The 13,851-nt window shown below is 42.8% G+C and overlaps 2 protein-coding genes across 2 annotated transcripts in view; one reads left to right on the top strand and one right to left on the bottom strand.

Moving 5' to 3' along the window:
- RBMS2 (RNA binding motif single stranded interacting protein 2) overlaps nt 1–13,851 on the top strand; it is a 547,749-nt gene that overhangs the window by 531,003 nt on the left and 2,895 nt on the right. The window lies entirely within an intron of this gene.
- The window catches only part of ACVR1B (activin A receptor type 1B), a 51,190-nt gene continuing 43,746 nt past the window's right edge, over nt 6,408–13,851 (bottom strand). The window contains exons 8-9 of the mRNA XM_070740645.1: nt 9,271–9,401; nt 6,408–8,042 (exon numbers count right to left, since the gene is read on the bottom strand). Coding sequence (XP_070596746.1) covers nt 7,917–8,042; nt 9,271–9,401 — 257 coding nt within the window. The 3' untranslated portion in view covers nt 6,408–7,916. The remainder of the gene's footprint in view (nt 8,043–9,270; nt 9,402–13,851) is intronic.

Raw genomic sequence — 13,851 nt, 5'->3', positions numbered from 1 at the left:
CATTTTTTGTCTCTTAAATGGATAAAGAGTAAATCAAAAAATTCTCAAAATAATGTTTTGAAAAATAATGCACAGTAGATTAACCCATGACAAATTTTAGTATCCTTCTGGCACTCCAGGGGGAAATCACAGGGCACTAGTAATTGGCAAGTCCCAGAGCTGCATAGGGCACAACTCTCTAATATCTTGAGAACACATTTTTTTAGGACAAGATTAAAGCAGAAAACAAAACCCCAAAATTTGTGAGAGAATCCATTAAGCAAAACTTCATTAACACTTCAATTCTACTCATGCTTTATATGCAAGTAAATTCTATTGAAACGAGTGGCATGTTACCAAGCAATTATAGAAGATGAATGTGTTGCACCAAAACAAAAAGAACAGGAAGGCCAGGTACCTTGAACCTTTCACACTTTTACAATTCTGGTTCTTTGGGCAATGTCAAAACTTCCCTAGAAGTGCAAGAACTTCATTAAACTATACAGGTAGCCCTGAACTTATAACTATTCATTTAGTGACCCTTCAAAGTTCTAACAGCACTGAAAAAAGTGACTTGCAACCAGTCCTCATTCTTAAAACCATCACAACATCCCCATAGTCACAGGATTAAAATTTGGGTGCTTGGCAACCGGCATGTACTTATGACAATTCCAACACCCCGAAGTCATGTGATCCCCATTTTCAACCTTCCCAGCCATCTTCCAACAAGCAATGTCAGTAGTGGGGAGCAAATTCAGTTAATGATCACAATTCACTCAATTGCAGTGGTCTTTATAACAATCGTGGGGGGGGGGGGGGGGGGAAGGTCAGAATCTGGCGGATCTATTTACAACTGCTTTGCTTAGCAAGGGAAATCTTTTGCCCCAGTTGAAATCTTTAGTTGAGAATTACCTGTATTCTGAAATGGATCCAGTTCAAGCCCTATCATTTGCTTTATTCTTCTAGCCCAGTTCCAATAATATCGACAGCATAATTTTTTCCTATAGTAATCTTTTATACAATTATTAAAAACAGCTTCATATAGCTCAGTTATATCTTTGAATTATCTTTATGTATTTATCTTTCCATTCTCTGCTGGAGAATTCTCTAATTTCTCTAAATTCAAGCATGTAAAGTACAGTACAGTGATCCCTCGAGTTTCGCGATCTCGATCTTCGCGAAACGCTATATCGTGATTTTTCCACCCGATGACGTCACTCTCTTCCTTCCTTTCTCATCTTTCTTTCTCTCTCTCTTTATCTTGCTTCTTCCTCTCTCACACTCTCTTCCTCCCTCTCTCATCTCTTTCTTTCCTTCTCTCTCTTTCTCTATCTCTCCCCCTCTTGCTCTCGAGCGGCAAGCGAGCAGCCGGGCGGGCGGGGTGAACGGACAAGCGGCAAGCGGAAGCCGGGCGGGCGGGGTGAACGGGCAAGCGGCAAGCGGAAGCCGGGCGGGCGGGTCGTGAACGGGCAAGCGGCAAGCGGAAGCCGGGCGGGGCGGGCGGGCAAGCGGCAAGCGGAAGCCGGGCGGGCGGGTGAACGGGCAAGCGGCAAGCGAGCAGCCGGGTGAACGGGCAAGCGGCAAGCGAGCAGCCGGGTGAACGGGCAAGCGGCAAGCGGAAGCCGGGCGTGCGGGTGAACGGACAAGCGGCAAGCAGAAGCCGGGCGGGCGGGGTGAACGGGCAAGCGGCAAGCGAGCAGCCGGGCGGGCGGGTGAACGGGCAAGCGGCAAGCGAGCAGCTGGGCGGGCGGGTGAACGGGCAAGCGGCAAGCGAGTGGCCGGCGGCGGGCGGGTGACGGGCAAGCGGCAAGCGATCTTGGGGTTTCCCCTTTGCCTGGGCAGCGGGAAGACCCAGGGAAGGTTCCTTCGGCCGCCTAACAGCTGATCTGCTCCGCAGCGCGGCAGCAGCGAGGAGCCGAAGATGGGGTTTCCCCTTTGCCTGGGCAATGGGGAAACCCCATCTTCGGCTCCTCGCTGCTGCCGCGCTGCGGAGCAGATCAGCTGTTGGGCGGCCGAAGGAACCTTCCCTGGGTCTTCCCCGCCGCCCACACGCAAACTCCACCATCTGCGCATGTGCGGCCATGAAAAAAAGGGCGCACATGCGCAGATGGTGTTTTTACTTCCGCACCGCTATATCGCGAAAAATCGAGTTTCGCGAGGGGTCTTGGAACGGAACCCTCGCGAAACTCGAGGGATCACTGTATAGATAAGTCAGAAATGAAACATAAAAAGTCGTAAGAGTTTATGTGAATAAAAACAAACTTTTAATAATGTACAACCAAAAATTTGACAGCCTCATTCTTATATTAAAACAAAAGATTTCTATATTACATATATTTACATTTGCATACTGAGGAGATAAAGTGTCTAAGTGGCTATTTTACAGTCTTTCGCTAGTAAAACATAAAAAACCTGAAACAAATTTAAATGTCAAGGAATAATATTTTGGGACAAGAAAGACATAAGAGACAATAGTACCAAGAATGATCTATTCTGAAGCCGGTGTGACTCCCCCACTACAAGTCATACCATATAAATTTTGGAAAAGATTAAGGGCATTGGAAATATAGTTTTCTACTGGGAAATTTCATATCAACACTCTTTAATGTCTGTTATGATAAAGTTGGCTGAATGTTCCCCAAATGGATTCAACATGGAGATTCTACCTTGCTATTTGTAACCTCATAGCTGGGTTATTTGGCCATTGCATTAAAATTTCATGGAAAAACCTCAATGTACCATGACACTTACTGGTTTAATTTGCAATGGAACCTCCGACCAGTTTTACTTTTAAGTAACTATGAAGGAATGGTTAGAAACATTAATGCTATTATCACAGTGGACAGAATATTTGCTCCTCTTAGTCAAAGATGCCAACTGCAGTAGCTAACTACCACATCACTGGAGTGATACTGACACATCAAAGAAATGTCTTAAAGTACCACCCAACGCTGTTTTATTAAAATGGTGCAATTTGAGGGCCCTTTTTTGAATATGTCTACAGTCTGAAATCAGGCAAATGTTTTCTGTTTAGGAAAAACAATTCTTTGGTCATTTTAATTTTGTCATGATAATGCCAAAAAAGTAAATAAATTTCAAGAGTCCAGTTTGGACTCAAGAGTCCAGTTTGGATTAATTTGAGGATTTCTTTATAAATAAAATGGTTCTTGTCCTCTCTGGATTGGATGCCAGGAAGGCAGTCTTTATTGTGGGGCCTGGGGTTCCACCAGATACAATCTGGATTATTTTGAGCTTGTGGAATCCAAGGTAGCAGACAGAATCATCCGTAGTCTGACCACCCACCATCACATTGTATTCTTGACTCCTTTGAGTGGCTGCCTAGGGTGTGATCAACTGGATCTGGAAGGTTATTCATGCTTCTTTGAGAGAGAAGCTGATGCTTCCTACTTTGAAGGGGGTAACTGATGAAGAAAAACCTGGGTTCCACTGTGCTTGATAAAGTTTGCCCTATATGTAACCTACCCTTCTTAGAAAAGGGTGTTGAGAAGTAGTGTGCAATTAGCTAGAGAAGATCCTAGAGGAAGCAGATTATCTGGACCCTGTTCAGTCAGGATCGACCTGTTTATGTCACAAAAATGGCACTGGCTTTCCTGATAAGATAAACTTCCTTCAGATGCCAATGTGGCAAGGGGGCTATGTCCCACTTGGTTTCATCAGAACTAAGCAGTGTACAAATGCCATCAAGAATACCATGGTGTCCTTCTTACAGGGAATTTGAGGCACCATTTTATAGTAGTTCTGCTCCTACCTGAGTGTGTGGTCAGTCAATGACTTATGGGAGATGCACCTTAATCCATGAAGCTTTAGTGTGGGATCCCTCAGGGCTCCATGTTCTTTAAAACTGGTGGAACAGTGATATACTGGCTCAACTTAAGCTTATCAGTAGCTTCAAGTATTTTGGAAGCATGATCTTGAGTGATGGGGATTTTTTTGAAAAAAATATTGATTCCAGGATCAATATGGATCATCAAGCATTGGGTCAGCTCTGTACAACATCCATATCTCCACGGAGAAAAAATCTAGAGAGCTGTGCTTAGACTGTCCCTTTTCTATAAATGTGAATCCCGGACTCTGCACTGAAGCTACATCCAAATGGAGAAATTTCACCCATGCACTCTCCAATTGACCCTTGGCATTCATTGGCAAGACAGTCTCCAATGTGGAGGTCCTGGATTATGCGGAATCCACCACCACTGAGTCCCTAATTATGAGAGGTTGGAAGAAATGGGTATGTCCTCAGCATGGATGACTGCTGTATGCCTTGCCAGTTGTTCTACTGGAGCCTGAGAAGAGATTTCAAGGTCAACCATGTAAGCGCTACAAAGACACTGTGAATGAAACTCTAGGCCACTGTGACACCCAATCATGGGAACTAGACACCACAACTAATGACTTGTAAGTCCCGTGCTATGAAATCTTCACCAACTTTGAAAATAAGGCGCCATCAAAAACTGAAAACAACTGGGAACATCAGAGAATAACACCCACTTCCATTGCCCCCACTGCTTGCTAGACTCTGTACTTCCAGACTGGGACTGCAGGATCCCCTCTGTACCCACAGATGAGCTCTAAAACATAGTGTCTTCATCGAACCCCAAGGATTGCCAATGCTCAATTATACTTCACAATCCTGCAGCCATTTTGAACTAGCATCTATGAGGTTTGGATGGAGCAAGCTAACATAAAATTCTGCAAGGCAGGATTGGTAATGGTCAATAGACCACTCTAGACTGCATTATCTCCCCCTGAAGGATGTGGCTGTCAATTTGGGGTCTGCATGGATTCTCAATTCCTACTTAAATGACTGGTGGAAACTGTGGTCGGGTGGCTTTTAACTATTACAATCCTACATAGAACAGGATGCCTTGTCTTCAATAACTCAGACTTTGACTACTACTTGACTACTGCAATGTGTATTACAAGGAGCTGCCTTTGAAGACAATCTGGAAGCTGTACCTGATATAAAATGTGGCAGTAAGATTATTGGCAAGATAGCCCCATGTAGCCAGAATTAAAGATCCTGCATAGGTAGGTGGTAAGCTTATGGGCCAATACAAAGTACTGGCCAGTAGCCATAGAGCCCTAAATGGCACATGGTGGGACATATACAGGCAATATTATACCAGTGTTCACTGGTTTAGTCATCAAGAAAGGTTCTGTGAAGTTTATGATATCCTCCAATTCAGGGGATATTCTCCCCACAAAAGTACATGCAGTCCTCACCTAATGTAAACAGGTTAAAGCTATTTTATTTCAGTGCACTTTTGATCCTGGATGACAGTCCTATTTTTTATTTCTACTATCTGTAGTTATTAATTGTTATTGATAAGTATTTGAATTTGGCTATAGATATAGTTTGGGATTTCTTGTTTTGATGTTGTACAATCCCCCAGTTTCTTATGGGATTCAAGCAGATTACAAGCACTAATAAATAAATAGCCTTTCATGCAGAACTAGAACTGATTTATTCTGAGAAGGATGATATTATATTTGTAGCAAATTACCATAAGGCATAATTGGGGGAATTCTACTCCAAGTTAAATTGACTATACAAAACAAGTTTATCTGCCTCTAAGACATAGATCTAGGAGTAAAATGTCAAGAAATATGCAATACGAATAGGACAAACATTTTGGCAAAATTATTTACCATTTGGGAATATTAGGAAACAAAATATGTTTAAGGGAAGTAAATTTTTAGCCTCAAGTTAATTTCATATCTATCGCTTAAAATCTTCAACTTATCTATGAAAATCAAATGGCTCTTTTTAATTGGAGGTGGATTTGACAGTAAATTATACACATGAATATTTCCATTACCTGAGCTCCAAGTGTAAATCTTTGTGATATATTGTTCCCAATTCCAACTCCAGCAATCATAGATGCCATTTCTTATTTATGAAAATATATGATTAACATAAATTTCAAGGTGCCTTTTACTTTAGATCAGAAATGCAAGGAAGATTTTAGTAAATGGTATCCCTTTGCTAGAGATTTGTGGTGGTCTCTGGCTCAGAAATGATCAGACCAAAATAATAGAAAAAAGCAAGTTTTACAATCAGAAGCACAAATCCCACATATGCCTACAGACAAAAGCGCCTGAGATTTTCAAAACACAGCATTAAGGAAGCTACAACTTGTTACAGACCTAAAGGAACATGTCAAATTGACTCCAATACACAATGCAACTCTGCAATGTATATAATACAATCAAAGACACAAGAAAGGTTAAGGGAGTGGGAAGGAAAGACTAACATGCCTATTCTGACAAACAACAAATACAGAATGTTTTATATTTTTATAAAATCCCATGTCTAAGAAGGGATAACTCTTCCTCTTAGTAGTCAAGGGCTCATGGTTTATATAGAAACAGTTCCAGTGTAAAATTGAGCTGTGTGCATTTCTCAGTTTTTTCTTTTTTTTGCAGTGATTTCTTTATAAACAAATGAGAGGTAATTATCTATTTTATAAACAATAGTAAAAAAAGTTAAAATCCAGCCCCTCCATTAAAATAACAATTAAAAAAATTAATCAAACCACTCCAGTTAAAAGTTATGGCTTCAGGAGTTATCTATCAAACACCCAATCTACACATAATGGAGTTTCTAATGCATTATTTGCATCACAATACAATCTCAGGCTGTCCGTCCCCCGCCCCTTCCCCCCAAAAGATGTGACAGCCTAATCAGTCCTACTATGCCCTGATCATTTAATTCAAACAAAATGCATGCAGTTAATCCATTCCCAATCCTTCCCTACCCCACCCCACCCCACCCCACCCCATAGTGACACAAAGTAGCTTCCAGAATAAGGGAGATCATATTATATTTATCTATCTATCTATATACACATAAACATACATGTACACGCACACACTCACACACGCACACACACACCAGCTTTATTTTGCAGTCATTGTTCCTTGAAAGGACAAATGTTGCCAGGAAGTCTCTGAGTGCATATTTCTCCATAGCCATTTCATTCAGTAGAGAAATGTAAAACACCCGAGTTGTTCTGCCAAAGGCACCTTGAAAAATGGAAGGGCAATGATCCTACATGGTCAATTTTGTCTTTCTAGGAAAGCACCAATTTCAGCAGATACCTAGTTCTTCCACAATTCTTTCCACTTGCTAGGTAATCATTGCTACCCATTATGGGAGAATTTTGAATTAAAATTAAATTAAAAACACGCACAATCAAAGTATTTTCCCTGCTTTAAAAAAAGAGGGGAAGAATGGCAGTGAAACCATTTGTACGGTGCCCCCCCCCCCCTCAAAAGTCTACCATTTAGCAGGGCAGAAACCTACTCCTTCCTAGTGAGAAGACAGCGAATTATCAGCTAGCGAGAAATAGGGAATTAGCACCTGCACTTCACAAAGGGACACAACATTTTCAACATGCACAGGAGCACAAGCAGACACAATACACACCTACATGCACACGCTGTAGTTCTGGCTTAGGATCTATTGAGCTAGAAAAGGGCCACTATCTGGCCCAAGTGCACACAAGGTGCCTGTGTGTACATGTGTTAGTCCTCAAAACCTTCCCCTTGCCACACTTTTTAATCCACAAGAAAGTATCTTCTTCTCCCAAGCCATAAGGCTTTCCCTAATCAGCACATAACTCAAATTTACAGGGATTTCCATAAGAGAAACAAGGTTATATTGTGACTGACATTCTCCTATACAAGCCCCTCAGAACGCTCTGGAGAGGATATTCAAAAAAGATGCATTTCACTCTTGAATGAGGAAATGAGTGAAGTCTCGAATGTCAATCCTCCTCACCTGGCCACCTGCAGGCCAAGCTGTCCAGTTGATAGCAGCAGGCTGAATACAAAGACGAGGTAGGCCTTCTTTACCACATCAATTCTTGCATGGCAGCTTTTTGTGCACTTTCCTCAAGATGGTGCTTTGCAGTCTAAATTTTCACATCTTCCTGGATACTGAGTTGAGAAAGAGTTTTCTTGATGCGTAAAGCTGTTAGCCGTGCTGCTCCATTGGCATACCAGCACTCCCGCATCATTTTCCCCATAATTCGCAAAGCCTGGGAGCAATGGGGAGAATGGGATTAGGAGAAATCTCTTTCCATTAGATAAAATCAATTTATAAAAAATCCATGAAGAATAGGCTGCTTTTATGCTTATAATGCTGCTTTGTTCTTATTCTTTTTTATTAGCATGCATTTAAAACTGCAGTGCAATCTTATTTTCTTATTAGGATTTTTTTTCAATCTAGTCAAAATAAAATTCAGTGTTTGCCAATTTCATATCAAAAGAAGCAAAGATTGTTCTTTCACAACCATGAAAAAGACAATTCTTGTCACTGACTATATTTCCACAGAATTCAAAGCTGTTTTAAAAAAATATGGTTTGTTAAATATTCCATACTGTCATAAACATTATGCTATAATTTGGGGTTGTTTGGTTGGTTTCTTTTGCTTTGTATTATATGAAAATCAAGCCATAGCCAATCCTACTTCTTTTAACACTGAAACTGAAATCTGCACTTGAGTTTTGTTTTTTGCATATAAAATATTCATTTTTACCTTTCCACAAACAAGTAAATAATTTTTTTAAAAAAAATGGTTGTGTTTAAATACCTGATTATAATGTGGTCCTGTTTGGTTTGGCCTGAAATATGTGATGTGTCAGTCCAATCTGTGTTATTCAAACTGCCACAATTATGTAAATCTTAGTTTAGTGCTATGAAGGGGTGAAATGCTCCCAGCTCACTCGTGCCTGTCAGTTGTCGGACAGCCAGTTGCAAAAGGAACGTGAGGCTCCGTCCACCTGCTCAGACGCCACCATTTGGGTTCTTTTAGCCTCTATGCATGCACAAAACATTCTGTGTAAAAGAACCCAAATGGCAGTGTCTGGGTGGAGCTTCGCCCTCCCTTTGTGACTGGCTCTCCAACAAATGACAGGCATGAATGAACCAGGAGCAATGTATAACCTGGTCCATTTTTAACTGACTGGCTAGAACTACAATCAAAGCCAGAATTCTAATATATTTTGTAGAAAATGCTTTTTTCTTTATGTGGATGAACCTCTAGATTGCATATACCTTATTCAATAAGCCAGAATAAAATGCTTCAGTACAAAACATTAAAAAGATAGGATGAGTTGATAACCGGGGTTCTTTATTCAATTGCTACCAAGATTTCATGTGAACAATTTGCTGAAGCTTTTCTTTCCCCTCTAGCTAATATGACAAATACTATATTAAGAATTATGCCTTATAGCGTGCTTTTTAGTTTTCGAGATCAACTGTACCTCATAACTCTGCCACCAGTTGGGAATGTTCGGTCGTAGTTTCTGTTCACATACCACTTTTCGCATTTCTTCAATGGATGGGTCAGATGGCACAAGGTCATAGTATGGGAGCTGATATTCTTCATGAATACCTAAAAGTAAAAAGGAGAAACAAGCTATTTCTTCTTTTGAAAGTATCTTTTACACAGCCCCACTAGCATTAATGATATAGGATGAACAGCCTGCAAAAGGAGCAGGAAGTATCATACAACATGGAATTTAGCAGAAGCTGATATGTGATGTATGAAAGTTGTTTTTCAATAATAATAAATTATAAGATCATTATATAACAACAATACTGTACGTGCATAGGAAAAGAGTCCGTAGCCTGCTTCTTTGATAATATTTTTATTAACAAAATAAAAAACAATATAGAAAATAAGAAAAAAAGAGTTATCTATATCTAGTAAATATTATATGAAAAATACTCAGCATGATCCTAGAAAAAACAAGAAAATTATTATCCACTATTGTGTTCTTAACTCTAACAATGCATTAAAAATATTTTTTTCTCCTATGGAGATTATAAATAACGGCCAAGTTAAACCTAGATGTAATATATTAGTCTTTCAGTTTTGGTAGTTGAAGGTTTTCCCAGAATATACTATCCAATCCATATGAAACGATTTTTCTTTAGATTTATCACAATGAAATTACTAAGATCACTTTAGATCTCACCACTGCTTTTTCCAAACCACTGCTTTTTCCAAATGATTTTTCAATATTACATATCATGATAATAATGAACAAAAAAAAAATCTCTCTCCCTTCTTTAAGCACAAATTCAAAACATGTTATGTTTATTTCACCAACTGTATTTGGGAATTAGTGATTTTCTTGAATAAAGAAGACATATACAGTGGTACCTCTACTTAAGAACTTAATTCGTTCCGTGACCAGGTTCTTAAGTAGAAATGTTCTTAAATAGAAGCAATTTTCCCATAGGAATCAATGTAAAAGCAAATAATGCATGCAAACTCATTAGGAAAGAAATAAAAGCTCGGAATTTGGGTGGGAGGAGGAGGAGGAAGGAGAGGAGGAGAACAGTCGCTGCTGAAGGAAGAAAGTGAGGTGGGGGGAAGAACCGTTGCACTTACCTGAACGGTCTTCTCGCTGCACTGCAAGGAGAGTCCAACATGGGTTAATCTTCAGCCAAGCTGGAAGGGACTGAGTTAAAAATTAGCATAATTTACTGGTCCAACCCCCATGCTGCCCTCTCCGGGTCAGTCTTACAATAAAACGAAGTCATAGTGATAGTAAACCAAGGAAACTTTATTAATTAACCAACTTGTAAGTAACTCAACTATGACAACTCTGAGACCCTGGGCCCAAACAGCCGGGTGGGTTTGGACTCTCCTTGCAGTGCAGCGAGAAGACCGTTCAGGTAAGTGCAACGGTTCTTCTCCACTTGCACTGCTTCGGAGAGTCCAACATGGGATATACCCAAGCTTAACTTATTAGGGGGGGGAAAGGCTGGACCAGGGGCGCAGGATCGGTGCAAACTCTCTGCAATACTCCGCGTCCAAAGGCTGCTTCCGCAGAAGCGAAAGTGTCCAATCTGTAATGTTTAATGAATGTATTAGGCGTGACCCAAGTTGCCGCACGGCAAATATCGTCAATCGGGGCCTGTGTTGTCCATGCCGCTGAAGTGGCTGCACTCCTTGTTGAGTGCGCTGTGATGCCACTTGGTATCGGTGTAGCCCTTGATTTGTAAGCAGTGACGATGCAGGAACGAATCCAGCAACTAATTGTCTTGGGCGAAACTTTATTCCCCATAGATGCTGGAAAATATGAGACAAATAGAGCTTCTGTCTTTCTAAAGGTGTTAGTCCGTCGAATATAAAGTTTGATGGCTCGTCTGACATCCAACTTGTGCCATCTTAGTTCCAGTGGGTGGGACCCCTGGGCACAAAAGTCTGGCAGTACAATGTCCTGAGATCTGTGAAAGACCGTGTTCACCTTAGGTAGGAAGGCGGGATCTGGCCTGAGGACCACTCTGTTGGTGTGGAAGATACATAGGTCCGGCCGGACTGATAGGGCTGAGAGTTCGGAGACCCTCCTTGCTGATGTGATTGCCGTGAGGAAGGCTGTTTTCAGAGATAACAGGCGTAGCGGTATCTCCCTCAAGGGTTCGAAGGGAGGCTCCGTGAGGGCCTGTAACACCAGTGGCAGATCCCATGTGGGGAAACGGTGTATAGTAGGAGGTCTAATGTTCGCTGCTCCTCTAATAAAATCCCGAATCCAAGGGTGCTGGGAAATTGGAGTAGTGAAGTCCATTTTAAGTATAGTGGCAATAGCTGCCGTTTGCCTGCGGAGTGTATTTGGAGCCAGTCCTTTATCCAAACCTGCTTGTAAGAACTCCAGAATTTGGATCACTGATGGTGACTGAGGATCCTGATTACGACCTCTGCAGAAAGCACAGTAAGCTTTCCAGGTAGCCTGGTAAATTCGCGTTGTGGAAGGACGGCGTGCTGCCTGTATGGTGGAGATCACCTTATCCGGAACCTGTTCCTTCCTTAGTCTCTCCCCCTCAAGTGCCACACGGCAAGACTCCACCACTGGGGGTCTGGATGGCAAATTGATCCTTGTGTCAGCACCACCTTGTGATGTGGAATGCGCCAAGGGGGAGAGATTGAGAGGTCCACTAGGTCCGCAAACCAAGGGCGTCTGGGCCAATGAGGGGCCACCAGGAGAATTTCTGCCTGTTCTTGTAATAGTTTGTGTATTACCCTCGGAATTAGGCAGACTGGAGGGAATGCATACAGCAGCTCCCTTGGCCATGGGCAGGCTAGAGCATTGATCTGTTCCGCTCCAGGTGAGGGGAACCTTGAGAAGAACCTTGGTAGGTGGTTGTTGTGGCAGGTGGCGAATAGGTCCACTGCTGGAATCCCAAATCTGTGCACAATGTCTTGGAAGAGATCCGAACTCAGGCTCCACTCTGTCGGGTCGATCGTGGTCCGACTGAGCCAATCCGCCTGTATGTTGGAGGTGCCGGATATGTGCTCTGCTCGCAGAGATGCGAGGTGTTGCTCTGCCCACCTGAACAGGGACTGAGATTCTCGCATCAGGCGACCTGATTTCGTGCCGCCTTGGTGGTTGATGTGTGCCCTGGTTGCCACATTGTCTGTAAGTATCAGTACATTTCGGCCCCTCACCAGGCCTGTGAAGTGTCGTAGAGCCAGGTGGACCGCTCTGAGTTCCAAGTAATTGATGTTGCTGCATGTTAGATCCTCTGGACTCCATAATCCTTGGGCCATCCCTGCGTCGGAGTGAGCTCCCCAACCCGAGAGACTCGCGTCCGTAGTTATCGTCACCTCTTGTTGTAGTAGGAACGGCGATCCTTGATGTAGCGCCGACGACTTCCACCATGGGAGTGATTTGCGTACCTCTTGTGAGATTGTCACCAATCTGGAAGAGTGGCTGGTCCGGTTTTGTTGAAAAGGAATGAGAAACCACTGTAGTGGTCTGGCATGCAGTCTGGCCCAGGGAACAATGTCTATGCAGGAGATGAGAACTCCCAACAGCTGGGACAGAAAGGCCAATGTTACTGTACGGTTGCGTTGCGCTTCTGTGATCAGCGACCTGACCTTGACCTGGCGGTCTGGTGATAGGAAGACCTTGCCTTCCATGGTGTCTATGTAGGTACCTAGGTGAGGTAAGTACCTGGTCGGTATGAGATGACTCTTTTGGTAGTTGATTGAGAACCCCGCCTCTGCCAGGGTCTCCATAGTCTCTGACAGGTCGCGTCGTGCCCGGCTGTAGCTGCTGGACAGTATAATAATATCGTCCAGATACGCCATCAGTCGTAGCGAGCGTGTCCGTAGCTCTGCGGTGAGGATGTCCAATAACTTTGTAAAAGTCCTGGGAGCTGACGATAGGCCAAAAGGCATCGCCTTGTACTGGAAATGGTGGTTTTCGAAACAAAAGCGAAGGTATTTCCTGGAGTCTGGATGCACTGGGACATGGAGGTATGCCTCTTTGAGGTCTATTGACGTCAGCCAGTCCTGTTGACGTATTGCGGATAGTATAGTCCTTAGAGAGTGCATTTTGAACCTTCGGTATTTTATGTATAAGTTCAACTGCTTCAGGTTGAGGATGAGGCGGCAACCCCCTGAGGCTTTGGGTACTATAAACACTATGGAATAATACCCCTGTTTCTCCTGGTGTGGAGGAACCTTCTCGATGGCTCTGATCTGAAATAGATGATGAATTTCTTGGTAAAGGAGGTTGCGCTTGTGATTGTTGGAGAGAACCGGACACTCCAGAAATCTGTTTGGCGGATTCAGGGTGAACTCCAGGGCGAGTCCTTGAGTTATGGTATTTATGGCCCAAGTGTCGGTGGACATAGATGCCCAGGAGGCGGTGAAGTGCTGCAGCCGCCCCCCTATGGGAACTGACTTGGCAGAGTCATTTGTTCCTTCTAAAGCCTCCTCTGTTGGAACCTCTATAGGTCCTCCTTGATTGTTGGAACTGTCTGTTCCTATCTCCAAATCCACCTCTGTCTCCTCTGTAGGACAGTTGGGAGTAGGACCCCTGGGTATA

The sequence above is a fragment of the Erythrolamprus reginae genome, chromosome 2, assembly GCF_031021105.1.
Source record: "Erythrolamprus reginae isolate rEryReg1 chromosome 2, rEryReg1.hap1, whole genome shotgun sequence".
NCBI classification, from domain to species: Eukaryota; Metazoa; Chordata; class Lepidosauria; order Squamata; family Dipsadidae; genus Erythrolamprus; species Erythrolamprus reginae.
Note: the sequence above shows the minus strand (reverse complement) of the source record. Positions and strands in the feature narration are given on the sequence as shown.